Below are 27,867 nucleotides of genomic sequence, written 5' to 3'. Positions count from 1 at the left end.
CATGAAGTAGAGAATGCAGATCTCAATGCGCGATAGCAGTAATCGACTGCATTTCAATGGTGTTCATTCCTTCAAGCGGATGGTCTAGGATACCAGGGGTATCAATCGCCTGGAAGCGAAGGTATTTGTAATCGAAATGGCCGACGAATAGACTCTTAGTAGTGAACGCATATGGTTGCACGTCGACATCTGCCTTGGTAATATTCCTCAGAAAGCTGGACTTGCCAACGTTTGGGTATCCGCAAATAAGGAGCGTTCTAGTGTTGGGGTCGATCGAGGGCAGACGGCCGAGATGCTGTCGCACCTGTTCAAGATAGACAAGCGGATCCTTCAGCCGTCTGCATATCGTCGCCATGCGACCTAGAGCAGCCCGCTTGAGCTGTTTACATTGGAATAGCGACTGAGCATATTTGATGAGGCGGACATAGTCACGACAAACGGTTTCTATCAGATGTTTGGCGGTAGCTAGCTGGCCAAGTGCAATACGGAAATGGTCGGCATCGTAGAGCGTGTTCATCAAATCCTTGTCTGAAATAAGTAATCCAGTCAGCGAGAGTGACTCATTTCCACAAAACAGCAGAAAACATAGAACAAACTCACGAAATGGATGAATGTCCTGCAACCTTGGGAAGCCTTCCAATATATTTTGAAATTTCTCACAAAAAGTCTCTTGTGTAAACTTCACTTTTCTAGTATAGAACGCTATAGGTTTGTAGGCATAGGTCAGCAACCATCAAGCCTTAAAATTTCCACTGCTAGCTTCTTCCTAATCCAAATCGTCCTCATTTATTCTCCTTTCATTTTTCTCTTTCGCTCCCACTCTCATACACTCGAAGGTCCCACCAAAAGCGGAAAACCAGAGAGAAAACCAGACGAAGAAAACCCACCTCGAATCCGGCTAATCTTGAAACCAGCACGAATCTGCGTCGGCAGCCGTCTCTGCGTCCGAGAAAGAACGATATCCAGGAACTCCTGGCTCGAGGGCACAGGTTGAATCTATTAATAGCGAAAACGGTAAAAAAAACAACGTGCGCTTGTCAGTGACCGAAACTTCATCAATTTTAACAGAGTTGCGGCGGGCAGGTCAAGAAGAGTTCAAGTTCCGGGGGAGAAACGACAAGCCGAATGGGGAGAGGGAAGAAAAATAGATAGTTGTACATACCTCCTTCCAAGTCGTCTTCATGATGCCTGGTCAAAAGAAAAGACGAAGGGGTTAGGGGTTGATTTGTTGAGATGGATGGATGGATGGATGCCGTCCCTCGCTCTGCCAGGTAGGATTGAAAATCTAAAATCAAAAAAATAAAAAAAGCTGTTTGTGGTTTACAGGGCTGCCCGGAACAGAAGTTTTTCCCGAGGCGGTGGGCCCAGGTTGGGAAGGTTTAGCCTATCGAGCTTATCGGGCGGGCAGGAGAGCTGACAGCGGACAGCGTACGTACTGCGTAACGGCGTAAGTTACACTACACTACTCTAAGTTACAAATTCCAAGGGGGCAGAAAAACAAGGAAGGATATGCTCAATTCCTTCTTTTTTATATACAGACAGACAAGTCCAGTAACTGATAAAAGTACTGTACAAGTTACGTATACATACATATACATAAAAAGAATAAAATACAAAAATGAAACATGGGGAATGCGATGCGCCTTGCAAAGGAACACTGCATATCCACTCAAATCCGCCCGCAGCATCCTATTCCCCTCATTCCTATAGACTCATGAAGGCACGTAAAGCCAACAAAACAAGCGAAAATGAAAAATGAAAAATCTCTTGTTTTGCCTCATGAACCCCAGACATAATGAAAGAGGAAAAAAATAATGCAAAAAACAGACAGCCTCGCCATCCCTCTTCGCCCCACCCACCCATGGCCCATTATTTTTTCGCTGTTTCCTATAGCTCCCTTCCAAACAAAAATAAATCACAATAACCACCCAACCAGACCAGAATAGATAGATATGTCTCATCATGGGTAATGGGAAAAAAAAAAAAAAAAAAAAAAAAAAAAAAAAAAAAAAAAAAAAAAAAAAAAAAACCAAAAGGGATATACCTAGACCTTCACGTCGATGCTTCTTATGGTATCCGTCTCAACCGCGTAATCCCTTCATGTGCACTCTGATTCTCCCAGTCTAATCCAACCTAAAGCCTACATATATGCTCGTGGAAGAAACAATGAGAAAAAGCAAAGGAAAAAAAAAAAAAAAAAAAAAGAGCACTACCGCTATTGTGTTTCCTGCCCGCAGTCCCGAAACTGAAGCGTTGTCGTCGGCTCCATCCCCCTTCCTTTTCACATCAAACCTCAACGTTTGCGAAATCCAAGACCTATTAAATTCCAAGCACCCATATTCAGCATTTTTATTTATTTATAAGAAGTAGGAACTGACGTGGTAGATAGAGATACGGCACTACATACCATGCTATACCACCCTCCACCACCAAACGTACAATCACTCAAACCCCGATTCTCAAATCCTAGACTTGTATAAAAAGGTATCAAATGGTCGTGAGCCAGGAGCGCAATCCGATTCGCAATTGCGGCATCCTTTATGCGCTGGATATATGCTTTCAACAGCGTGGAGCCGAGCCGCTTCCCCTGGTGCTCTGGGAGGACGGCGAGGGAGTGCACTGCGATCGTCGAGCCTTGGTCCTGGTGGCCCAGTGGCTCGGAGCCGTTACAGCTCTCCAGTGTAGATGATGACTTGTCTCGCCAGTTAGGAGGGATGCCCATGGCGGCGTCGGTTACGCACAGCGCTGGGGTTCTGGTGGCTAGGATGTGAGCGATTAACTGTGCTCTGGGTTTTGGTTTGCTTGGATCCTTTGGCGGGAGGTAGAATACTCCCAGTGAAAGTTCGGGGCATTTTGTTAAACGGTATTCGACCTGTAGAGTGTTGTGTGGGGTGGGTTTGAAATTAGCTCACTCGGAGGGAACCACAATGGAGGTAATTCCCCGTAATCAAAATAAACTGCGCAGAAATAAACTGGCTTACCTTCTCAGGTGAACATCTCTCATTCTCCGGAAACGCCGCCTCAACAGCTAAGCAATCCTCCACATTTGACAAGGACAACAACTGGACAAATGGATGAAGCTGATCCAGCTCTGTTCGTTTTGTGGGTGGTGGCCGCCGAAAATACCAAGAATAATCTGCCACATCATCATGTTCTACTTCAACGAATTCGTCCTCTTCATCGTCGTCATCGTCATCATCAGCATGGACTTCGTTGCCCACCGCTTCCAATTCATGAGCCATGAGTAGATCTGCCTGCGCTATTGCTGAGCGCTGAGCAATTCTGGACTGTTCGGTTAAGGGGGCACGCTGGAAGTTACGTTGGGTGGGCAGTGTCTCCATGGAAGAAAATGTGTCGCGCGACGGAGCGGAGAGTCCAGGGGAGATGTTGCTATCAACCGCCGGCCCCACCGGTTGGTCTTTGACTGCTGTCCCGTTTTCCGTCATGTTCGAATATTTCGACTGGAGGTAAGCTCAGGCGGGGGAATGTGAGCCGTTGGAGGATGACGAACGATTTGCGAGATTTCGGGCTTTGATAGACTATTGTCCCTTATCCCATATATCTAAGTCTGTCTTCGTACTCTTGTAATAAAATCCCTGCGAATCGACCAAATATCTCAACAAGCGGTATCTGGGGAGAAGGAGAGAGGACGATTGATCAGCAATTGTTCAGAATGATATTTAGCTCAAGAATTTATAGAATGGAAGGTAGTATTTTTTTACTTCTCAGAAAAGGTCGGCCTAGTCAGAGCAGCAAAATGAAGCAAGGTGTAATTGCAATATTCCGAGAGAGAGTGAGAGAAGACCAGGTACTCGCATGCGAAAACTCTACCTTGATATGGCAGCAAGCTGACGGTGATGCCGTGCAGAAATCCAGTGGGCCAAGTTGTAGGGATGTGGTAGTTTGTCTCCTCCTTACTTTTTGAGCGATAAATGACGGCCTTGTTTTAATCTCCCGCAAAAGAGCGAATGTTAAAGTATGCGGGGAGAAAAGATCGTGGCTGTTGTGGTTTTGGCTGCGGTGGGTGAAAGAAAGAGAGGAGGAGGGAGGCAGCGGAAGAGAGGGGCGACGGGTCGGACTGCAAGCTTGTCCCCAGCTAGCAGTTGGGTTATCCGGGTAACTTCAATAGGGGTGGTGACAGGAGTGTTCTAATGATGGGCGTACTAGGTGGGAATGTTCGAGGATTTTCTCATGAGGTTGAAGAAAGCAGAAATGGTGCTTCCGCGATGGAGGAGGAAATTTGCAGATGGCGATTCATGAGGGAGTCGGTGTTCGCGGCCCGTGGGGTACTTTGGAGATACCCCACCCCGCAGCAACTGTTTGGTGAATTTCGAGGTCAAAGCTGAGTATTCCTGTGCCACTGAACTGCCCCTCCATGTGATAAAGAATATGGATGTTTCAGAAGACAAAAACGTATAGAAGAACTCCGTACTTAGGTTACTATGCCTACTATTGAATAAATGCTTAAGCATAGGGTTATGGATCCAAGCTCCTTCGCATTCCTATGTAGTGTAACTATATAACGTGATGAATAGGTCGATATCGCACACCGATAAAATTTCAGACCATGGGCTTTGTCCCCGCGCGGCAGGTTGTCACTGGTATATATTACCCATCTCGTTTCCTGTTCCCACTCAGTCCGCCAGTGTAGCGCATAAATATCATAGCTTTGCTGGGTGCGCCAGGCAGGTTCTCACAAACAGGTTGTTCGGACAGAGCGTAGAGCAGCCATGATTACCTTTTTTCTCCCAGGAATACATGGAGTCTATTGAATTCTTCGAAAATTTCCCTATGGAAGGAAACATCTGATTAGCCTGCTCACGAAAACCTTGATGTACTCTACTCTCCGGCACCAAAATGCATGCTTGGAAACAACCAACGGAAATGCACCCTGCCAATCGCTGGTGGCCTGTTTCAGCTGTTGGCATGCGCTATTTTCCTATGCCAGAAACTGACAGAATTTTCGAATACGCTTAATCCTCCTATCCGAGCATCGACGTTGCATGATCGCCACTCAAAAAGTCATCTTCTCCTGTCTCGGGGACTGCAATCGGACGAAGAAGTAAATGGATCGCAATTTCATTGGTGCGTGAGGAATGAGAGAAGACGGCAAACATACCGTAGGCTGGTCTGGAGAGCTCGACCTGCGCGAGTCATGTATTATTGAAGCTCCAACCAACCACAATGAATGGATAGGATATCATCCCAAAATTCATGTAGATTCATTCCCGACTGGCCATGAGGATATAAAACCATATTCCCTGAAAGGTCAGACGCGCTAGCTGCCAGAATCTAATTTAACGATGCGTTTAACGTCCGTCATCTTTTTCGACTGTGATCTCCAGAGCGCGTGGCGGGTTAAGGTGGTGTCTTGAATCAGATTGTATAACAGGCCTCCTAAAGAAAAGGGTTACAAAACAGATGTAAACGAACTCGACAGGTCACAAATAGGACCAACTCAAATATGGGGGACGGAAGTAGTTAGTGTTTGGCAGGACAATTGCTCGCGTCAATCGTTCAACTTGCCGAAGCACCCCTGTAGAGGATATCAATCGCCTGGAATAGCTCATGCGACCGCCGGACCAAGGTTAGATATTTAACCTGCATAAGAAGCGCCAGCAATCCAGAAGAGCACCATGAATTTCAGCGCGTAGGCGACATCGTCCGCTTTCCAAAGCTGGCTTGGCGTGTGTCCATCGGTAAGTGGCGTATGCATCGCGCGTTGTTCATCAGCGGGGTTGGCGGATGGTGCAAAGAACCACCAAACGAGGGTATGGTATGGAGCTTGCAGGATAAGTTTGGCGTTGAATCAGCGGCGCTGTGTCATTCTGCAGCTCTCATTTTTGTGCTAGGGTAACTCCTATCCTATTTAGCAAACGGGCTTGCCTCGAACCGGCGAATATGCAATGGACACCAGGCTATTAAGTTAGGCAGACACTTGCTACGCAGCTTGGAAGGCCAGCGAAGGCTCAGGAACAAACCACTCCATTGCCTGCTCCATTGGAGTCTTGGAGCGGCTTTCCATGGAAGTACCAGTACTCCGTACTTCGTGGTTCGTTAATCAAGCGAACTGACAGACAGTGACAGTGCCAAGTAGATATATTTATATACGGAGTAATGTGGGTGATTTGCGTAGAATCTGTCTAGAAAGCTGAGACGAGACGGAGAAGCAGCGGGGGTCTGCCCCTTAGTCATCCGTCTGATGCTCCTTAGAACTTCATATTTCATTGATTTAAATCATACTTCTCTTTCAATTCCCCTCTGAGATCATTGTCTTAGACATGGACACATTCCTCTCGGTCCTCTTCTTACATCTTCTTTGGCCTCAGGTCCTCTCCGATTGCTCTCCGCGTTAGGCATTCCGTTGTCTCTCTCCCGGCCTTTATTCAGAGCTGTCTGTCTTGCTCATCCTGCTACCCCAACGTCCCTCAATTGTGCCTGCGTCGACTGTGTTGGCCGCAACCTTGCCCGCCTCACTACTCACTACAATTCTTCCGTTTCTTCTCGGACCGTCTTAAAACGTCTTCGCCCATTTTCCACATCCTGTCATTCAAGTATCTAATTTGTTTCCCACCTTGACGATTTGACTAGCTGCCGGCCAACCTACTATTCATCTGATCCTCCTCCGACAGAACATCCCGCAACATCACAGCTTTGCTCGTTACGTCGAACAGCTTTATCGAACCCTTGGCCTGACAGGCCTCCTTCGTTCAACCATGTGAGATTGCTTATGTTAATGCTAGGAGCGGAACTGGAATTTCAGCTGTTGTTGCTGCGACTAACATCTACCAGGAGAATCTCGCTTTCCGTGGTCGCATCGGACATACAGGTCGACTCCGAATTTATCTCCCTCGATGTTGGCGATGACATGACCGTCGCAGATCTAAAGGCTGTCATCCAAAGCGATATAAACATACCTTCGTCGGCACTACGCCTCTTCTTCAATAACAAACTCCTAACAAGCGATTCCCAGACTTTAGCTCAAGCCGCGATTCGGGAGGGGGACATGCTTGCCATGCAGATCCAGACCCAGACACCACGGCCCCAGCAACAACAGCAACAGCAAAACAACGTACGTCGTCAAGCGGGAGGGAACGCATCTATACAAAATGCACTAGCCAGCAGGCAGGCGGAAATGCCGGATCCTGAGACGCTACGGCTGCATATGCTTGGGGACCCTAGAGTGCTGGAGGGAGTGAGAAGACAAAATCCAGCCCTAGCGGAGGTGGCTGACAATGCTCAGCGGTTCCGTGAGGTGTTACTTACGCAGCAACGGCAAGAAGCAGAGGCGTTGGCGGCGAGGGAGGCACGGATTGCGATGTTAAATTCGGATCCCTTTAATGTAGACGCGCAGAAGGAGATTGAAGAAATTATTCGTCAAAATGCGGTTATGGAGAATCTGCAAGCTGCGATGGAGCATACGCCAGAAGGTGAGTTGTAATCTTCGATTTGGTTTAATTCTCCCTTCCAGTGCTGTCGTTACATGCTCACGGTTTCTTCCAGCTTTTGGTCGAGTGACCATGTTGTACGTTCCTGTCGAAGTGAATGGCCACCGTGTTAAGGCCTTCGTGGACTCCGGCGCCCAAGTCACAATAATGTCGCCAGAGTGTGCGTCTGCATGCAATATCATGCGCTTAATTGACCGTCGGTACGGTGGTGTCGCGAAAGGCGTTGGGACAGCTGATATTTTGGGACGAGTGCACTCCGCTCAGATCAAGATCGGGGATATATTCCTTTCCTGCTCATTCGCTGTGATGGATGGCAAACACATAGATCTCCTCATTGGGCTCGACATGCTTAAGCGACATCAAGCCTGCATTGATCTACAAGATAACGTCCTAAGGATCGCAGGGCAAACCGTGCCGTTCCTTAGCGAAGCAGAAATCCCCAAGCACGATGAACTCGAGGATGAGCCGCTAGTGCGTGGTCGAGATGGTGCCCTTGTTGGTGCCCGATCAGGTGCAGTCGCCAAACCGGCTGGCAAACCTTCGTCCTCTGCCTCGCCGTCCCAGATCAGGCCAGCAAATTCTCCCTCTCCATCTTCTTCCACACCAAGAATTAACATCCACCCTTCTCCCTCCGGGCCATCATCCTCCAATAGCCCACACCTTCAACCTCCCGCTCAATCCTCCTCTGCACCGGCCTCGCCATGGCCCGCAGAGTCAATTTCCAAGATAACGGATCTTGGATTCACCCGGGAAGAAGCACTACAAGCTCTTGAAGCTGCTGGTGGTGATCTTGAAGGAGCCATAGGCTATCTTATTTAAAAATCCACGAGGTTCCATTACCCTGAATTTGTATTTAATATTGGACGGTTTTTCTATCAAGAGCCCTTCCTTCCGTGTTATCATGGTCAAAAATGACCTGGGTCTCCTTGACAAAGATATCCTCGATCCCAGTTAGGACACGATACAAACCTATTCCATTCCCCCCATCCTGACGTTTCATGAATCGCCCCCATTCCCCAGGCTACACTTAATCCAATGCCGTCATGTCCATTACAGTTTCGCATAGCCAGATATATATACAGTTATACATAGCTTTCCCGTTTTCGATCCTTGCCTGTTTTTCCTTTCCTTTCCCTTACTAACAATATTTTAACTACATTGATTATGAAGGAGTTTATTCATGCATGTGAATTAATCAACAGAGTGTCATGGCTGTTTATAAAATTCCTGAGGGGGCGGAGGGTGAAATTATGCTTAAATTCATGGGGGGGAATGTTTAAATTTACGCTTAATTATTTTCTTTTAACTCGCGAAAAGAAATGTGACTCACATACCTGCTCTGTCTGTAGGTATCCATCTCTTGCCCTTACGATTTGTCAAAGTGACTGTCTACTCTCCCTCTCTTCGGGGCAAGACAAAACCTTGAGAAACAGGGGAGACTTATTTATTTGTACACGTACATTTTCTCCTGTTATTCAGCTTAAACGAGTGTGTAATTCGCATATTAAATACTAAATTATTAAACATTAAGCTATGCTAAAGCTGCCAGCCGGATGGGTTCGTTGGTTACGTGTCATACATCAGACAGACATTATTAGACATCAAGTAGTTATCAGTCATAAAAAGACAGTCGGACGAGAGAACAGACATAGACCGACAAATATCTCCACGGCCCAGCAGAGGCAAGGAAATCCCGGAACAAATATTAATCCAACTATCCTTCTTCTTCTTGTTCTCTCATCGCTGGGATATTTCATTTTCAACGCTCTCGCAATTCACCACATCCCCCCGTTCAGTGCCCCTCTTACTGACACGGGGAAAAAAGAAATTTGCAAGCGTCACCACCAGCCCAGCGCACGTTCGTTTTAAGGTAGGTAGTTTTGAGAGGATTGCGGCGGGAGTTATAATTTATAACCTGTTTTATTCCTTAAGCTCGATATCGTCGGAGCGTCTCTTTTTTATTGGCCTTGCGGAGATGAGGAATATAACGTGAATGATTCTTTATTATTTCCCAACCAAAAGGAGTCCCCGAGAGAAGGGGGGTCGGTTCGGTTCGGTTATGTTAGCTACTATCTCAACACAGGACTGCTTTCCACAAGAATGTCTCTTCCATGTTCGTTCCTCTCAGCGGGGGAAGGAAGCGTTGATTGCGATTGCGATTGGGATCCCGTATGATAACTCACCCATTCATAAAGCAAAACGCAGCCGCAACGAACCGCCAGACCACAGCACTGGTTTCCGCTGAGTCCTTGCAGATAGAAGTCCGCCGGCCCTCTCCGCAATCGATCCAACTCGCGTCGGCGAACGGCGAGATGGCCACGACAATCCCACCCGCCACGGCGTACAAACCCAGGATTAAATCGAGGGTGATGATGGCGGCGGGATGGATGTGGCCATTTCCGATAAGGAGGGTCAGGTTCAGTGCAATTAGAGTCCATAATGCTGAGATGGAGAGCTGTTTGGTTTATTGTTGTTGTGTTTTTCGATTTTTCGATTAGCATGGGTCAGGAAGTTGGCTTTTTTTTTTTTTTTTTTTTTTTTTTTTTTTTTTTTTTTTTTTGGTCCTTAGATATCGCATGTGTATGATGGAAAAGGGAGGTGCCCGATATAGGGGCCCCGATTTTGCGTGTATTTTAAACATACAGAAGATATTCCAATCGCCTCAGAGAGCGGGCCCGTATCAGGAGAATATAGGATCCCAGTTGCCCATCCCAAGCCAACGGCACCTGTGATGGATATTAAAACGGCGAAAATGCGCAGACCCAGAAAGATGGTGCTTGATTTGACCATGATTTGGTGCTCTTTGGCGCGTATGGGAGATTACCTCGCTTCCCGGTTCGTTTGTTCTCTGCAACGAGACACCAGAAGGACATGAACTCCTGGTGTCTTTTCTGGTTACCAAATCGACGCAGGAAGAAGTGTAGGTACTGTGAACAAAAGAGATGGAGAAAATAACAATAATAATACCAAGAGCAGGAGGTCGACTGCACGTCAAGTTAAGAAGAGCTTCATTATACATCTATTTTTATATGTAATTATCTAATATTGTATAACTGCTATGGTGATCAAGAAGATAGTTGAACCCCCTGAGGCATTTGCTGTGGTCACCGCATGATCTAGAGGTCGTCACATTGCAGCTAGATTCTTAATATAAACCAACTATTGCCAACAACCTCAGATGTTGCTCCGCCATTAGAGCTCAAGCTAGCCTAAGCAGCATGAGGCATGCCGTCTGGGGGGGATCGACAATAACAAGCTTAGGCTTGTTGCCAGGTAAGATCATAGCCACTTATTAAGATTTGTGGAGCGCTCGGAGGGGAAAGCAGATCGCGAGGCGCAGCGGCATGCAGCGCAGAGCTGGATGTTGACGTTGCCAGCGCACAGGGAAGGCATGTATGTGTGTCGGAAGAATGATTTGCGCGGCAGCGGGGAGCATTTTAGTTACCATGTCACAAGGGTGGGAGAGCTTAAATTCTTGGCCCTTGGAAATAAATGCAGAGTGATAAAGCGTTGTTTATATTGTGTATTTTCTGCCAGAGCTGTATTACGGAAGGTTTCTAATCCGTACGTACTTTTATGTCCGGCTCGTGCAGTAATAATAAATATCGCCGAAGCTGACGGAGCAGAGTGACTCGACGGACAAAATCCCGCTATTTGTAGGGATGAAGATCACATACATCCCAACCACACGATTGCCAACATCCCGATCAATAACGAGCATTATTAAATACGCGTATGTCACGATATGATGGGTAACCGAACCCCCAACCCCCGACTCCGTACCCCCCCGGCCCCCACAGACACTGCCGTTCCCTTCTGTCCCAAGCTCTCACTGCCCACCGCCACCATCCTCCCTCTCATCAGACCTTGTATAATCCCCTTGCAAACTTAACAATCCCATAGCCCATGTCAATGACGCGGACCGATTAACCGTGACAAACTTCCTCTCGTCGCTCGGTAAAAGCGATACCGTCCCCTGTCCCTGATCCACATGAGCCATGGGACTCATCGTCCGCTGGTACGGCGGGCCCCTGCCAGCCTCAAACGCTTTCGTCCATGCTGTTTCGCAACCGCTGGCGACGGCAGTTGCCGAGCCGCCGCCTGTCAATCGCGCGATGTTGCGTAGCTTGGCAACCGTCCACCCACGCTGTGCCGGGTCGGTATACTGCACGCCGGCGTAGAAGAGCGGGATCATAAGCTCTATGAGTACGGCGGAGAGTGATGGTATGAGGTTTGCTGTTTCGCCGTCAAATTGTTGCGGGTAGTAGATCCCAGCAACGATGCGACCAATGCTGTTTGCGAACTGGCCTGTGCGGAATGCGCAGATAGCGGCGGCCACCATGGCCTCCGGTGGCATGCCCGGCTGCCCTCTTTCGAGGATTATGCGGCCCGTGTAAAATATGGCCCAGATGCAGGCGATGGTGTGCGTGCGGTATTGAAGGGCAGGGCCGAACGGCGTGGCGATTGGCGGGGCGCTGTCCGCTGGTAGCGGCGCGAAGCCCGGTCCCAGTGCTTTTTCAAAGGCATCGTAGGCCGCCACGATTTCCTTCCACTCCGCTTCCGCTTTTTCCGTTCGCGTTTCCAGGTCATCGCTCTCGTTATCTGATTTCGGGGATGGAGATCGACGGGCCGTTTCAGAGAAGCCGGAAGGGAGGCGCACAGGTCCTGTATTTGGGACCATTCCGTACATGGGAGGGCTGTTATCCCTATTATTAGTCGATGATGCTGTGTCGCCTGGCGGACCTTGCGGAGGTCCGGGTGGAGCAGATGCCCCGACGCCCTGTCCCTGTTGTGAACCGGGAGGTCCCCCACGACCCATACTAGGCGGGAAGAATCCTGGTGGAGGCCGCCATCGCCCGCCATTTTGCTTTATCACCTGTATTTTTCTTGCGCGATCCCTTGCGACGAAGTCCATAGTTCGCGCAAGTAACAATATAAGGTGATCGTTGGATCCATAAACAGCATCGAGCTTCCCAATCCCTGCTCTGGGTGGACATGCCCCCCATCGATTATATGATAGCCTAGGAAGTAAAAAAAACGTTTGTGAATATACTTGCTTTTGGGACACAAAATATGGCTGGGTCAAACATACAGCAGCTGATTCCCACTGACCATGCTCTGATACACATCCTGTTTATAGTAAAGCCAATACAGGTCGCTTCGAATTCGATACTCTTCTATATCGCCCTCTGTTAGATTCCGTTCAGACGCAGTAGCAGGGTTTATCCTTTCCGCATCCCCGAAATTATTGTAACTCATGGGTCGACCCATTATGGTGCTAATAAAGTCGTCATTAATGTCAGCTTCTTTATCCGCGAACAAGTCATTTTCGAAGCGGCTGCCAAAATGTGAGGCACCCATTCCCAGCCACGGCATTGATTGTGTAAGCCGCATGTGCTCCTGCTTGGCCCTTGCTCTCATCGATCGGATATCCCTTGTCATCCTTCCAAAATCACTCTCTTGGATGAGTTGCGAAGCTCCAGCCACATGGCTATTCCATTTCGAGTGTTCAGCACTCATGACTTCATAAAAGCCAAGAAGCAGCGTTGCGGCAAGGGTTGCTGTTTGTTTACGGCGACCGGGGAGTTTGACGGCCTTGGAAACACGACGAATGGCGTAGTGATAATGACGAAACGATGCCATGAGGGACAACCCTTGTATTTTCGCAATGTGATAGCTACTAAGTGCTAAAATCGCGTGTAACAAGCCTTGATTTCTAAGTGCAAGCGTAGGCACGGTGTAAGTCCATAAGCTTTGCTGGGAGGGTGGGACTGCTGACGCGGATAAAATTACTGTCGGGTTCACCGGGTGCCGCTCAAAGATAGACAGCACCGGTGCAACAGCAGTGATAAAATGACAGAATATTCTTGTTACCTCAGGATCCATGAGAGGGGATGCAAGAGGGGAAGGGGTATATGACATCAGCGAAGTTTCGTCGCCTAAGAAAGCAGTCATTGAGCGGAACGAGTATATTAGCTGCTGTGCGGTGGCTGATTGTGGCTCGTACGACTCAGTATAGTTATTAGTGGTTTGAATTTCCATTTCTTCATCGGTTTCAACATCGTAATAATCGTCAATTTCTTCTTCGTAATAGTAGTTTGCCGGTTGACCACCATCACGATATGAGTAGCTTGGCGCATAACCATTAGTGGATGGCTGTGCCTCGACTTCATACGTTTCGTATTGAGGTTTGTCTGTGCCTGTGCTGTTAGAGAAACATAAAGAGAATAATGAAAGAATCAGGAGAGATGTCATACGGTATGGTTGTTGTAGGGGAGGAATTCTATTTGACTGATCGTACTACAGGATATTAGACACTTGTTCTTAGATTGGCATCCACAGAAAACAACTCACAAGTGGCCCGATTTCGCGTTTCCCGGAGGGTACATGAGGATGATAATGCGTTGTCTGCTTCGGACTGATAGTAGGCTGGCTGTTCTGATCTTGGAGGGAGTCGTCATGAAGGAACTGCTTGGGCGAAGCTGCGCCAAACTCGGACTTCAAGATAACTGGCTGTACCTGAGAATGAGCTGAGATAGTCTGCTCTGCGCTTTCAAAATTATACGGCTGAGTGTAATAGTCCTGTGGAACTGGGCCGCTCTGCGGGTCAGGATGTACATGTACATGCCCAGGTTGGTGCTCCAGGCTAGACACATATTGGGATTCACTATTCACGACGTCATCAGGATACTGAGTCGGCCGTGGTGCCAGCGGGATGAAAGACTGGCGTGCTCCAGAAGCGTCCTCTTGTAGCGTCGTGGAGCTGAGAGGACGGCGTATGAATGGTAGGGGATCTGCACCAGGTCTCGGCTGAAGGTAATTTGGGGGGATTGGGCCGTGCCCCAAGTGGGACATAGGCCCAACGGGGTTTCTGAAGATCACACGCTGGGCATATCCCTCGCAGTCCCTTTTCGATTTTCTGCAATTGTTGCAGGTGGGCTTTTCCTCTCCGCATTTTATTCGACGTTTTCTGCATGCTAGAGCGAATCAGTGAGCTTGTATATTCCCTTAAGGACATCGTCCCAAACTGAACGTACTCAGGCAGCCTGTTTTGGTTCGTCTCCTTGGACCTTTGGCCTTTGGTTGAGGGACGTTTTTTGGAGTTAGCGCTGGGGGTAGGGCTGGACTCATGAAGGGGGCTTCTGCCTGTTTGGGTGACGGGGGATCGTTTCCTTCCATGACGAATAGTTTATCGTGATGCGATCCAAGATGAAAGAAATGACGCAGGAAAAAGTAAATGTATAATTATTTTGTGGCAAGAAAAACGAGCGGGCAACTGGGTGGGCAGAATGGCTATGCTCGGTTGATATCCATGTGGATGGCGGGCTTGGGTTGTGAAATGATACGAGCACTGGGCTCAGCACAGGTGGGAGGAACAGGTGGTGAGAACCCCAAGAGGGTTGAACAAACCCACCGAGAAATTAGTGCAATGGAGCCGCAAGATAATAATAATGGAGTGTAGGTGTACGGAGTAGACAGGAATCAAATGAAGATGGAAATATAGGGGTTATCAGCAACTGAATGCCGAAGATATGAGGAGGAGAAACCGAGGGTTTGCTCAGAGAATCCCCGGACTGATCATGCAACGGCTTTACCAATCACATTCCATAGTCGATTCGACGAGAAGAGGGACCAAGAGAGCTATATCTAAAAGAAAGAATTGGAAGAGAAGAGCAGCTCGAGGTTAAGCCCAGAAATGAAAACCTACCAAGACTTAACATAAAGGGAGGTGGTGTGAGCGCAGTCGAAGCTTGGGAATCGGAGATGTTTCTGCCTTCATCCTGGAATTTTGCACTATAATAGAGCTGTGTTAACGGCCCAGGATCCCAGGATTATAAATAGGAATATGAGTTGGCCCTGCCTGAGTCTCCATCCATGGGCATGCCCTTATTTTTCTCCGTCGGAACTTGTAGATGAGCGGTTAATTAATTCTGCTTGACAAGAAGACCGACGAGATGATGATGTTTTTTGACAGGGCCTAGCAAACCCAGCAAACCCAGCAAACCCAGCAAACCCGGCAAACCGACGCTAGCTAAGGAGAAGGGGAAGTGCAGTGCCAGCCACTCGCTGATCAGCATGCATGGCTCTCCACTCAGTAGTCCGTAACTACGGACGGCGGACTACGCAGTAAAGTTACTACTTAACTGATTGTGTCTGACTAGTTCGCCATGTTTACTTTTACTTTTTTTTTTTTTTTTTTTTTTTTTTTTTTTTTTTTTTTTTTTTTTTCTCCCTCCTTAAGCCAGGGAATCCACGGTGTGTTAACGGGCTGAGCATGGTGGTTGGGTTGGTAGCTGGAATCCGGGACACTGGGTGAATGTCGATTGGATGGGCAATGTGCGTCAACTATTAATAGAGAGCTCTTTGCCAACATCTGCATGAGTTCCAAGAAAAGAGAAAGAAAAAGGAAAGAAAAAGGAAAGTAAAAAGAAAGTCCATTCTGATGGGGCCCTCAGCATACAAGCTAGAAAGAAAATAGTGGACCGGACCGCTGAGCAGACTGACTGACAAAAGTGTCCCATCAAGGTTGCGTGCGACCAGGACTTTTCCCTTTGACAGCAACAAAGGGCCCAGGTAACTTCGCACTGTTGTTATCTGTCACAGACTGGACTGACTGTCAGTCGTTGAACTACTCTGTACTCCGTGCTACTACTACTACTACTACTACTACTACTACTACTACTACTACTACTACTACTACTACTACTACTACTACTACTACTACTACTACTACTACTACTACTACTACTACTACTACTACTACTACTACTACTACTACTTACCACTACTGAATCAAGAGCGTTACTATTCCACCAGCCCAACCTTCCTCAGCTTTTCGCGGGGAAGCAGAGCGTTCAACGGCTTGGCGGGCGATCCAGATCGATCGACGCAGGCAAAGACAGGCCAGAGCCTCACCAATCACCTCCATCTGCCCTCGATAGAACCAGTGAGACACCATCATGCCATGAGCATTCTTGTTACGGAGTATTCGGGGAGAGCATCTACAAACTGGTGCATGTGCATAAACATGATTGATTATAATGATCAGACCCTAGGATAATAATAATAATAATCATACTACGGAGTGGAGTACTACTACTTCTACCTCACAGCTGAACCAAAGACGGGAGATCCAGGGACGCGCCTCCAATTCCACCATGCCGGGTCCTCCTTGAAAACCTCCCCTCCCATGTCTCACCGTGCTTCGATGCTTCCCCTACTGTGGAGCCTTTGGAGGGAAATAGAAATGCTTGCCTTGAGCTAAGAGAGTCCTCCAGTGGAGAGCCAGTCAGCTTGGCATGGCACTTGGCCAATTGAGCTTCCCTGCTCCATCCCCTCAATTTCCAATAGCGTGATTTCAAGCCCCATACCTTGCATCCTATCGCACCAGCGGCAGGCTGCCTGCCCCAAGGATGGGGCGAGGGGACAGGGAAACGCCAACACCGGCGTACTGCGTAAGAACAGAGGGGCCACAAAAAGAACAGAGGGGCCACAAACTTCCACAGACAAACGACAAGGCTAAAATAGCCTGCATGGAATCAACCTGACGACAGGTTTCCTTGAAGGATTGGAATGTTGGACGCTTTGGTCTCCGGAAAAGCACGAATCGGGATCCCAAACAAGTCTCCCGCATATGCATCCCTCTCGAATTTTCAGTCAAGACTAACTAACAGTGATCACCATTAGTTTTTGCGTGCTTATTTTTTTCTCTTCCTTAATAATCTATCGACCATTTGCCAAGTGCATATGCATCAGTCCTGCATTAGCCGCTTGGACTAACAATTCTTCTTGTGCGTGGTGATCGAAGTATTCTACAACTACTTTTCGGATGTGTTTGGCATTATCTTCCTGCAGGTGAGAGGATGCACTGCATGGAGCTGAATCCTGCTCTAGCTTCCAGCTCCCAGCCTGATGGATTCAGTCGAAAAAGTTAGCTAGCTGGTTTTTTACCCCTGCCCATCCCGTTCACCGTCTCAGCCGGAGGCAAAATCCATGGATTGGCCGTGGTGCGTTGCATTCTCTCAGCGATTGGCTGCCGCTCAGTTCCATAGGATTCATTCTTGTTTTTTTTTTTTTTTTTTTTTTTTTTTTCTTCTTATCAAGTACATAAGCAAACCCAACGGAACATTACGTAGTAGAGCATAGACCGGGTTGGGGGGGATCGGACAGGGAACAAGGGTCACGAATAACAATGAAAACGAGGATGGACATTCGTCACGTAAATCCCGACCCGAACTCGTGTGCTTCTTTCGAAAACTAATTCTCCGCCCCCTTGGTGGAAGCTTGGTGCGAACTTACTAACTCAGAAGTTAAAACGACGTGTGGCGTGCTGGTATCAGGTCTTGGCCCAAGCCCCCGGTCAGCTACGGCTAACAATTGATCATAAAATAAAACTTGATCAGGACAGACCGGAGAGCGACGATCTCTCATGTTCCATGCATGCGGAATATAGTTAGATACTTCAGTTCTTAATGCATCCTGAATACGGCTACTAGATTCCAGAGTACAAGAGTCATAGAGTACTCTTCTCTCCCTAGTTATCTTCTGTTTTTTACCTTTTGTATATCAAAATCAGATATCAAACTCAGTTCTCAGCCAGTTGAATTGTTCTCTAGCAAATGTTACTTGGCGAGTTTTATAATTCCCACTCATATCTACCTAGGTTCGTCTACTGCTGAGAAAAACAGCGGGTGTGCCCGGCCAGTCAGAAGTGCCTCCTTTTTTCCACATATAAGTCATAATATGATGCTTTTATTGAACCTCGTTATCTTCTGAAAAACACCTACCTCTCGCACATTTCGTGTTGCCTGCCACCTTCGAGCATGTGATATATTCTCATGGAAATATCAAAAATGTGATGATGGTTGAGGTGGTTAAAGAGTTATTAACCATGGTCGAACCGTGGGGGAAAGGAAGCGCGGATAAATCCTGCGGATAGGAAACATTATCCCAGGTGATTTTTTATCAGGACTAAGCTAAAGGGAAGAGAGATGATCCGGCGGATGTATCAAGCTATTCCTATGTACCTTACCTTATCAACCTCTCTAGAATCCTAGCATCAGCCCGCAGCAGTTGACACTTGAAAATCCATGATAGGACGGACTACTTTCTTTGCAGTCAAGACTTCTCAGGGGGCACTACATCCTCTCATGCCGGTGAATGATAGTTGACCTGGATCCCTATTCAGCTTTCCACTCAAATGAATTTGGGTCTTCGAAATGCGAAATGCCGTAGAACTCGAAAGCTTTTATCTCAACACTGGTCTTCCCGCGGGTCGCTATCCGATAGCCGCCCACCGTATTGAGAGGGGACGTACAGCTATCGGAAGTCGAAAGATCTGCGCAAGCAACCCGGGAAGATGTTATCTGATCCTTCGGTGCAGAACGCAGAGTATCTTCGTTGGCCGGTGACGTTTGCACGTTTCGATCTGATTATCTATCAAGGCTGGGGAACCAGAACCAAAACCAAAGCCGTTCCGGTAGAGAGACCAAGAGCCCATATGAATAGTCTCTTAGATGCATAGGGAGGTTCCTTTTCGGGTCAGTGCTTCACAGCTCTCTCTCTTCATTTCCTTTGGGCGGTCGATAATCTCATATTCCGTGATCGATGTCAATGTATTTTGTTTTGTGCTTGAACTCATATACTAGTTATCAGAACCGTAATACGATAAGCATTATACCAACGACCAAATAATGAGACTACCAAAGATTTTCGTGGCGGTTAATATCCGGGAAAGTCATCTCCTTAAATCGGGTTCCAATTCAGGCCCGTCCAGGTTAATAACATGAGGTAGAGAATTGACATGATGGCGAACTGCTCAGTTCTGGTAGAGCAGAGTCTGCAAGTGCCTTTTGAGGGCCCAGCAGCTTCTCGCACGTCCCACAGAGTACTGGTTGGTACGACTGAAATCGAAACAGCTTCAAGTTGGAGTTCGCATGAAGAAGCCAATTTGTTGTGTTTAGATCACTGTGACAAAAGCTCATTTTCTTCGCATATTCAACCGTAGATGTGAATTTTGTATCCATAGAGCGGTGGGGCCGGGATCCTCATAATCTTTCACACGGATAAGACGTCCCTGAAACGATTATTTTCTTCGCCCCTGACGATCATGAAAGCGCCAAATGGCGGCATTATTCGCGCAATATATGGTAAAAGATGTTCCGAAGCATGAGAAAATAATCCAGGTCCTGACGCCAATTTAGACGTTCATAGAAATTGATATCCTTAAGTAAAGATACCCTTCCCTCTCTTCTCCAGGGCATCGGTCAAGTGGTGAACTGTTTTCACCACAGTAGTTGAGCTTGTGTGGTAGACGTGAGCGTACGCTTCACCGCCAAACCAATTATAGTTCTTAAGAGTATCAATGTAAGTGGAAGCTCATGCAGTAATCGTAGCTGTAGTTGAGGGTGTAGTCTTGTAGAGGTTTGGTGGAGTTATCACTCTTAAGATGTAGGAGCAAGCTGCGACAAATATGTGCAGATTAGGGTTCGCTGTCCCCGTGATATAAATCCCCTTGTTGGGAGAGGGAAGATCAGCTTCCCCGCGACAATACCATTTTCAAACGGGTCTCACTGCTGGCTGCTCAATAACAATGGACGTACGGAGTACGTGAGGGGCAAAAGATTGAGGTGGTATTTACGGAGGATGACCGACGAGTTAAAATATCTGTGTTCCGGACAAGTATTCTTCGCGTGTCTAGGTGGACATTCTCATCCTCGTTTCCCCCTTAATTCCCTGGCTTCTATCAAGGGAAAAAGAATATCTAAAATCGAAATATATTCTCAAATGAGCTGTATGTATGTACATGTACAGTACTATGCGTGCTATTAAGATACAAAGAAAAATGGCCAATAAGTATTATATATATACAAACGAATTGAAGGTAATATATGCAGAGTTGGAGAGCTCTGCGTCAGTCCGCTTTTCCTCGCCTTATTACGTTTTCTGACTAAAACTCCGCCTTCAAATACTCGACTGGCACCTCGGGAAGTTTATCATATCCATCCAGCAGAATAATTCCCATCCCACCTGACAAATGTGTCTGGATATGGCAGTGTAACAGGAAAGGACCCGGGTTAGTCACTTGATATCGAGCAACTACCCACCCGGGATCTTGTGCTGTGCCAGGAGGCGATGTAAACCCATCTACCAAGGGCGGCGATTCCAGGTTAAAGAACTGAGGAACCTCTTTGATGGCATCTTCAACAGTCTCCCAGTCGAAAGGTCCTTGCCCCTTACCGATCAGATACATTTTGTGCGAGTGCTTGTGTATCGGGTGAGGAGGGTTGAAATTTCCGCCCGTGATGAGAACTAGATCCACCCATGTACCATTCTTGGTTGGGAAAGTCACATTTCTATTACTTCCCAGTGGCCCGTTGGGGTCGAAAAGAATTGGCTCGATTCCTTGAGAAGTGTTTAGTGGAGCTTTCCCGCTGAGGGTCCAACGAAAGGCCGCGCCGGCAAATCCGATGTTGAATTTGAAAGTTGTATCAGCCTTGGAAGCGGGTTTGGATGGTGGAAAAGGAGTGATCTTGTCCTCGTTGAGAGCCACAAAGTCTGCCGTCAGGTTGACGCCATTGTATCCAATGGAGGGCTTACTGGGTTTGGGACGAGGGCCTTTCTTTTGCCCTGCATATCGAAGGGTCGCAAATCCGCTGAACAGTTGGTTGCTTTCGACATTGGCAGCACGTATCGTATAGTCTCTACGAGGCTTGTTGAGCTTGATCAGGGCAGAAACTCTACTGCCGTTGGGAACGGGAGCGGCATCGACACGAGTGGGTTCGATGTAATGCCCATCGATGGCATATATCCACATTTTATGCTCATCGATGCTTAACATGAAGCGAGCAATTGTTGACGAGCTTATAAAATTGAGACTTACCCAATCATCATCAGGGTCGACGGTGAGAATTTCATGTTGTCCTTCATTTGGCTGACAGTTGTAGTAGAGGTCTTCCGGAACTTTCTCGGGATCAAAGGGGAAGTCACCCACAACAGACGGGAGATAGTAAGGAAGACAACTTTAATGATAGTCAGCGTTGTCAATCTATGGAACAGGTAGGGGGTAAACAAACAAACCCTTTGTCCGTTAGATTCTCATCTCCCAGAAGCATTCTTTGATCTGGCCTTGTCAAATTATTCAACTCGTCTTGGGACTTGCATATAACTGATCCCTTCCCATTGATCAAAACGCTATCCGTGCAGAAGTTGTCGATCCCAGAATCCGTAGCCACATGGAAAAATTCTTCCGAAGTCAAATGGTGCCAGTCGGACAAAAACATGGTCGTTGGGTTCAACGTGGCTTTCCTGATCTTTTCAATCTCCTTTGGCGATTTGGAAATCTTGTGAAACGGTGCAGGTCGGCCCGGTTTTGGGCTAATCACAATCGCTCCAAACAGGCCATCAGACATCTGGCCGTGTGCATGGCCGTGATACCAATAAGCGCCATATTCGACTGCAGTCCAGCGGTACAGGAAGGATTCCCCTGGCTGAATAGCCCTCTGGGTAACATCAGGCACTCCGTCCGACCACGGGGTGCCGTGTTGAGAAATGCCGTGGAAATGGATAGATGTTTCAAATGGAAGTTTGTTTTTAACGAGGACCTTAACCTCATCACCTTCCGCGATGTTTAGTTGGGGCCCGGGGAATTGGTTGTTAGTGAAAATCACTTTTCGTTCGGTTCCGTCGGGAGAAGCATCTCCCCAGGTGAGCTCGAGCTCGAAATGCCGGACGTTAACATATTTGGGCGGGCACTGCCCAGCTGAGATTGCTGGGAGCAGGTAGCTAAACCATATAAACAATAGAGGTATAGACAGAAGCATTGTAGCAACTAAATTGAAGGAAAGGGAAGAAAGGAATAAGAGCCGAAATTATCCTCACGACGGGATGAGGGAAACTAGGAGGACGAACGAGGGGGTGCCTCTGTTGAAATAGTAGGAGAAGGGGGCTGAGAGTATTTGTAGCAATCAAGGGCATGACGGCAGATAAAATAAAATAAGAAAAATAGAAGCCATTAGTCTCACCCATCAATCCTAGGCTCGGACTCTTTATTCGCTTGTGAGATCGGTAGTTGCCAGCACAGATATGGAATTTATCCGCAATCATGCTGGGATCCCCGTTGGCAACCTCCTGCCGTCTGTGCCTAAACATATGCAAAGCAACCCAGCTTGGGATGCCACAGAACAAGCTTGACATGCGGTCTCGCGGTTTCGATGCGCTGGGCGTTGACCTGGGGTAGTGCTAACCAATTAAACGTCAGATTATTTCAAGGCCCGGTCGATCTTTAAATTAAACACCATTTCCTGGGCTATGCTGAATAGTTGCTGGTCGAGCTCAGGAGAAAGTTGCTCCGGTCGAGAACGAGGGTGTATCAGCTCGACTTTGAGTTTCTAGAGAGAAAGGTGTAACTAGTTAATGGCGGGCACAGCCGTAATTGTTTGGCAGAAAACTATTCCAACCTGACTCCTAACCTGTCCTTCGCAGCTCGGTTTGAGTTGAGTGTCCATGCCACTGATAGAATCTAGCGCCGCAAGATCCCAAACATCCATGCCGGCTGCCGCTTATGTTGCATCCGCGGCTGGATACCAAGATGAGCAATGGTCTGTCGGATGGTCATCATACCGTATCATAAAATCTGCCGAAGCCAGTTCAGAGCAGACTCATTGGTCTTTGGGATTCAATTGAAGAAAAGCCCCCAAATATCAATAAGCCTTCACCGCTGTCAGCAATGCACTAAAAAATGTGGTGCTGTTTTTACTTCAACAGTAAGTGACTGGCGGCTGATTGATCACCCATGGAAATCAACTTATTTAGTTCAAGGATCACAGCTCAACATGCACTGCGCGCACGGATGGGAAGGAAACCCCAGAGTAGGAACTTGCTGAGTCCTGGAGTGCTGGCGGAGAGAGTGGTTATCAAAAATACAGACACACACCACACACTATCACATGCAAAGGAAGAATTGTTGGATGCTCTGAGGCATTCACAAAGAGTCTAAAAGTGGCTACCAACCTTCGCGATTTTGGAAGATAGATCCCTGACCTGTGATTGTGGTGATATTTGAAGAGCAACCTCTGCAAAAACCCTATCTATTTTTGATGTTCCAATCAATGCCAATTCTCGCCCATGTAATGTGACTCATCATTCAACGAACTCATCCACTCAAGTTACTTAACAAACTACTATTTTTTCCATGAATCTCTACAACTCTTCAACTTCAACTACTCACCATGTCACTCAATGAAGCAATTGTAGAGAAAGCAATCACTCAATTGAATTGATAATTGATTTCTAAATATGCTGAGGTTGCAAAGAAATTCAGAATCAATTATATTATCATGATACAGTGATTTAAAAATTAACAGATTTTCAGAATAAAGACAATATCAATTTATTATCAAAATTTCACAAATACTGAAAAATAACATTTTTAGTTCATATTAATCAGTTATTCAATTACAGCTTCTTTGTAATATTTCAAATACTGTATAATTTTGTATTTAAAATCATTAAAGTATAAATAAAAATTAACTGAGTATCTCACTTTTATAAATAATATAAAATAAATATCAAGAATATTTATTTTTATATTCTGAGTTAAAAGAGAAAACAGATAGATAATAACTATTATTTTAAACAAGTTTTTATTCTTATAATTACAGTTTTTTTATTTTTTTTATATACAATTTTATAAGCTTTTTACTGACTTTTATTAAATAATAACAGAAGAAGATTGTCAGAAAATAAGAAGTTATACACTATAAATATTATTAACATTATATTACTACTATTTTTCTTATTATCAGCTTATTATAAAACTTATTAAATACTTACTAATACTAGCTCTCTTCACTCATCTATTTATTTTACTATAAATAGCTCTATATTTTGTATGAAATTAGATATAATAGATAGTGTATGAATAATATAATAAGCAGATCTCATTATTATTATTATTATTATTTTTATTATTATTATTATTCTTTTATTATACTTATATGTAAGTAAAGCTTATAATAAGTTCTTATTAGACTGACTGTGTAACTGTGTCTAAGACTAGAATAAAACTTTATAGTTTTTATATTATCTAAAAGTATTACTTCTGATTATAATTTGTATTTATCATATTAATTTCAATTAAACTCAGTTTGAGTGTCAAAGAGCTAGAAGTATGATTAAACTTCAAGTTGAATTTTAAATATTATATTCAACAAAGAACTATCAAGGCAGAAAGACTATTAAATAGTATAATCAGACTATTAAATACAGAGAGAGATCTATTCTTTCAGACTATAAGATAGTTTTGCATAGTCTGTATCATCTCAGTAGCTGATTATGAGGTTTAAGTTTGATAAAATAATCAAGAAAATTTCACTGAACTCTTTCAAAGTCTGTAAAACAGAGCTTTGAGAAGAATTCTAGAAGTATTCAAATTATCTTTTATTAATGTAATGAAAATTGAAGCATCAATTTCTTTACCTGCTATTAGATTTGAAAAGACCTGTATGAACTATGCTCTGAGAGTTATAAGAATAAACATAAATTATATAATCAGAGAAAGAGTTTCTTCATCATTTTTATCAATTAACTCAGAAAATGAACTGAATTGAAATAGATTTCTTGATTGAAATAAAAATAATTCTTTAAAGAAAATGCTCTCTTAACTATACAGACTATGTTTACTAATTAAGAATTAATTTTCTTCATTAAATGTTGAGAAAATTAATCATGAGAAGATATCTCTCTGAAAGAGAAAAGCTGAAATCTCTTATAAACTTGTAAATAAGTGAACTATCTAAAGAGAGAGAATATAAGAAGTATTTAAAAAAGATCTTTATAATTAATATAAAAGACTCTATTCTAATTTACTCAGATGACTTAAAATGTAAGAATAAATGCTCACAGACAATTATTCACATATTTGCAGCTTGAAGTGATATGTACTGATAGCTACTAGAAGTATTCGCGGTAGAAAGATAAAATATAGAGATTAAATATATAATAGTATTTAAGCTGAGTTATAAATAGTATTTATAAACTTGAGTCTATATTGTTATATGTAGTCAAGAGCTGCTAACTCTATTAATTACATAAGAGATAGAAATAGAGATAAAGAATTCATAAGAACTGAGATTTCTTACATACTCTTTTCTCTCTAAGACTTTATTCATGAAGTCTTTCACTGAGTAATTTCATAGAATCAGACTCAGTACTGTAGTAATACTTACTAAAAACTCTTCATATCTATAAAATCTCAGTAAGGAAAAATCTCTTATTATTATAAAGAAAAAAGAGTCTGTTACTTAGTTTCTTATTTTATAAGATTCTTTATAGTCTGCAGATCTTTCTCTAACTATTATACAGATTTATCTCAAATCTTTCATTTTATAGAGTTTCAGTTAACTCTTAATCATTTTCACAAGATTCTTGTATAATTATTATATAGATTTATTTCATATCTTTTAATCTGAAGAGTTCTGATTAATCTTCAATTATTTTTCTATAAGATTCTTATGTAACTACTACACAGATTCATTTTACAGATGAATTACTTTCTGTAAGATTACTTTCATTAAAGAGAAGTATTTATAAGTTAATCTTTTACTCATTCTTATAACTTATTATTATTTAACACTGTAAAGTTGTAAGAAATTTTTCATTCTTTTATTAACTTTGTAAAATTGTAAAATTAAGATATTCACAGGCTGTAATCACTCTTTATAATTATATAGAAAGATTCAGATCTGTAATTTATAATTATTTCTTATTTATCAAAGTAATCTGACTATTCTATAAGATTACTTATAGTGTAAATAAATCTCTCTAAAGTAGTATAAATATCTCAGATCTGTCTGTGAAACTCTATCTTCTTTTCTCTTTTTCTTATTATTATTATTATTCTTTCACTATACTCATATGCAAGTGGAGCTTATGATGAGTCCTTGCATGATGTTAAATACAGGTCAAGTGTTGATTATACAGAAGAAAATACAGGTGTTGAGATCATATCAAGATAACAAGAACATAGAAAATACAAAGAAGTGATAATTAGATACATGCGATAATAACTTCCCAGCTCAGAAACATAGAGTGATTTTATTGAAGCAATTTGTACACCTCTGTATTTATTAGAAACCTGAGGTGCTTGAGTTCTGAATTTAATGTATTCCCTGCGGGTTTCAAACCCACACACCTTGGTTTCCCACGCCAAGGCGCTACCGGGTGGCCGCATTAACCATTTGGCCACCGGAGCTTTTCTCTTTTTCTATAACAGCTCTCATTTATATAGACTGTGAGTATTCTTATTTATTTACAAAGTGTTTTCACTTAAATAACAGAAGAGAGTGTTTCTGACAATATCTGTATATTAATTCAAGAACTTCTCAAGAATAAAAATTTTTTAATTTTAATATTTTTATAAATAATGTCTGATTACTACTGAGCTTTTTATAAGTGTCTTTATAATATCTCTAATCACTTTCTATCAGCTGATAATACAGAGACACTGTTACTTATAATAGTATTTTCATTCATTTTAGCTCTGTCACTGTATCTAATTTTCAGATTAACAGTTAACTCTGTATCTCTTTCAGATCAGCTTCTAACTCTTAGTAGTATAGTCTTATTCTTTACTATAAGTCTTCTTAAAATGTTTTTGTAGCACATGAGTCTTGATATGCTAATTATTATGAAGCTAGTCTGTATTAGAAAACAGTGATTCTACAGACAGACTGTAATATAGTAGAATTGAATATTTTCATTATCATTATCATTATTCTTCTCTGTAAATCATTAATTTGATTGCTTTATAGTAACTAATTTTTTTAAAAAACAACATCTGTATGACTCAGTCTGTAAGCTATCTAATCATCTTTGATGAATTCAACAGTTATTTTCAAGAGATGCTGAACATGGTTTAATTTTCTCTGAAGAGAGATGTTCTTACAGCACAGACATTTAATCTCAACTTCTTTGATATTAAGTAACTCAATACTATTGTCTCTGACATAATGTTTAACAGAGCGGGCCGGGGCTGTAACAGCAGTAGCAGGTTATTTGCAGAGAGAGACATTCTGCTTGATAACTGCAGTGAGCTTCTTTTTCTTCTTCTTCTTCTTCTTCTTCTTTCTTTTCTTCATCTCTGTCTTCTTCTTCATCTTCTTCTTCTTCTTCTTCTTCTTGAGATTGATGATTCAGTTGTCTAATTATATATCAGTGTGGCGGGCTGCGCCCGATCAATCATATAGACTATTCCATTACACTCCATAGATTCTTCCATTCCCGATCGCCGATCTGCGGCTGCTACGAACGCGCGTAGCATACGCTCCGATTCTCAGCCACTCCTGATCACTGATCCACAGCCGCTACAAACGCGCGTAGTGTACACTCTGATTCTCAGCCATTTCTGATCACTGATTCT

At 44.4% G+C, this 27,867-nt stretch overlaps 7 protein-coding genes across 10 annotated transcripts in view; 1 reads left to right on the top strand and 6 right to left on the bottom strand.

The window, feature by feature from the left end:
• Positions 1–1,183, bottom strand: part of BDCG_06420 (nucleolar GTP-binding protein) — a gene marked incomplete at both ends in the record, with an annotated part of 2,612 nt that extends 1,429 nt beyond the window's left edge. Inside the window, 4 exons of the mRNA XM_045422156.1 lie at positions 48–528; positions 601–702; positions 888–996; positions 1,163–1,183. Coding sequence (XP_045277860.1) covers positions 48–528; positions 601–702; positions 888–996; positions 1,163–1,183 — 713 coding nt within the window. The remainder of the gene's footprint in view (positions 1–47; positions 529–600; positions 703–887; positions 997–1,162) is intronic.
• An 851-nt stretch (positions 1,184–2,034) lies between these two features.
• On the bottom strand, positions 2,035–4,656 carry BDCG_06419. Of its 2 annotated transcripts, none has more exons than XM_045422154.1 (4): positions 3,723–4,627; positions 2,982–3,630; positions 2,408–2,872; positions 2,035–2,316 (listed from the first exon to the last, which is right to left on the bottom strand). In XM_045422154.1, the coding sequence occupies exons 2-4, from the start codon at positions 3,444–3,446 to the stop codon at positions 2,287–2,289; spliced, it is 960 nt and encodes a 319-aa protein (XP_045277859.1). In that variant the 5' UTR covers positions 3,447–3,630; positions 3,723–4,627; the 3' UTR covers positions 2,035–2,286. The 2 variants fall into 2 exon arrangements, with proteins under 2 accessions (XP_045277859.1, XP_045281684.1); XM_045422155.1 differs by having other exon boundaries at positions 2,037–2,316; positions 3,832–4,656.
• On the top strand, positions 4,656–8,267 carry BDCG_06418 (DNA damage-inducible protein 1; the record flags this gene model as incomplete). Its single annotated transcript, XM_045422153.1, has 7 exons — positions 4,656–5,268; positions 5,532–5,538; positions 5,593–5,771; positions 5,874–6,052; positions 6,633–6,718; positions 6,793–7,430; positions 7,504–8,267. Exons 1-7 carry the CDS (start codon positions 5,097–5,099, stop codon positions 8,265–8,267), a joined length of 2,025 nt encoding a protein of 674 aa, XP_045277858.1. The 5' UTR covers positions 4,656–5,096.
• Positions 8,268–9,557: 1,290 nt separating this feature from the next.
• On the bottom strand, positions 9,558–10,238 carry BDCG_06417 (uncharacterized protein; the record flags this gene model as incomplete). The annotated part of the gene is made up of 2 exons (XM_045422152.1): positions 9,558–9,903; positions 10,092–10,238. 2 exons carry the CDS (start codon positions 10,236–10,238, stop codon positions 9,628–9,630), a joined length of 423 nt encoding a protein of 140 aa, XP_045277857.1. The 3' UTR covers positions 9,558–9,627.
• A 195-nt stretch (positions 10,239–10,433) lies between these two features.
• Positions 10,434–15,653, bottom strand: BDCG_06416 (C6 finger domain-containing protein). The gene is made up of 5 exons (XM_045422151.1): positions 14,486–15,653; positions 13,803–14,425; positions 13,706–13,748; positions 12,541–13,642; positions 10,434–12,469 (listed from the first exon to the last, which is right to left on the bottom strand). The coding sequence occupies exons 1-5, from the start codon at positions 14,625–14,627 to the stop codon at positions 11,278–11,280; spliced, it is 3,102 nt and encodes a 1,033-aa protein (XP_045277856.1). The 5' UTR covers positions 14,628–15,653; the 3' UTR covers positions 10,434–11,277.
• Positions 15,654–16,709: 1,056 nt separating this feature from the next.
• On the bottom strand, positions 16,710–16,826 carry BDCG_17310 (uncharacterized protein; the record flags this gene model as incomplete). The annotated part of the gene is made up of 1 exon (XM_045426453.1): positions 16,710–16,826. One exon carries the CDS (start codon positions 16,824–16,826, stop codon positions 16,710–16,712), a length of 117 nt encoding a protein of 38 aa, XP_045281683.1.
• Positions 16,827–17,865: 1,039 nt separating this feature from the next.
• On the bottom strand, positions 17,866–23,693 carry BDCG_06414 (conidial pigment biosynthesis oxidase Arb2/brown2). Of its 3 annotated transcripts, none has more exons than XM_045422148.1 (3): positions 22,919–23,531; positions 21,528–22,837; positions 17,866–21,469 (listed from the first exon to the last, which is right to left on the bottom strand). In XM_045422148.1, exons 2-3 carry the CDS (start codon positions 22,268–22,270, stop codon positions 20,398–20,400), a joined length of 1,815 nt encoding a protein of 604 aa, XP_045277855.1. In that variant the 5' UTR covers positions 22,271–22,837; positions 22,919–23,531; the 3' UTR covers positions 17,866–20,397. The 3 variants fall into 3 exon arrangements, with proteins under 3 accessions (XP_045277855.1, XP_045281681.1, XP_045281682.1); XM_045422149.1 differs by having other exon boundaries at positions 20,051–21,469; positions 22,907–23,693; XM_045422150.1 differs by having other exon boundaries at positions 20,125–21,469; positions 21,528–23,524.
• Between the last annotated feature and the right edge of the window lie 4,174 nt (positions 23,694–27,867).

The sequence above is a fragment of the Blastomyces dermatitidis genome, assembly GCF_000003525.1.
Source record: "Blastomyces dermatitidis ER-3 genomic scaffold supercont1.6, whole genome shotgun sequence".
Taxonomy (NCBI): Eukaryota; Fungi; Ascomycota; class Eurotiomycetes; order Onygenales; family Ajellomycetaceae; genus Blastomyces; species Blastomyces dermatitidis.
The sequence above is the reverse complement of the archived record's forward strand: the minus strand, read 5'-3'. Positions and strand labels throughout refer to the sequence as shown.

Coding starts and splice junctions, on each gene's coding strand:
- BDCG_06419 (XM_045422155.1), bottom strand. CDS start 3,446: ATGACGGAAAACGGGACAGCAGTCAAAGACCAACCGGTGGGGCCGGCG. Junction 2,873..2,981: donor AGAGATGTTCACCTGAGAAG/GTAAGCCAGTTT, acceptor AACACTCTACAG/GTCGAATACCGTTTAACAAA. Junction 2,317..2,407: donor GTGGAGGGTGGTATAGCATG/GTATGTAGTGCC, acceptor GGAATTTAATAG/GTCTTGGATTTCGCAAACGT.
- BDCG_06414 (XM_045422149.1), bottom strand. CDS start 22,270: ATGCTTCTGTCTATACCTCTATTGTTTATATGGTTTAGCTACCTGCTC. Junction 21,470..21,527: donor GAGAATCTAACGGACAAAGG/GTTTGTTTGTTT, acceptor CTATCATTAAAG/TTGTCTTCCTTACTATCTCC.
- BDCG_06416 (XM_045422151.1), bottom strand. CDS start 14,627: ATGGAAGGAAACGATCCCCCGTCACCCAAACAGGCAGAAGCCCCCTTC. Junction 13,749..13,802: donor AACGCGAAATCGGGCCACTT/GTGAGTTGTTTT, acceptor AATATCCTGTAG/TACGATCAGTCAAATAGAAT. Junction 13,643..13,705: donor TCCCCTACAACAACCATACC/GTATGACATCTC, acceptor GCACAGGCACAG/ACAAACCTCAATACGAAACG.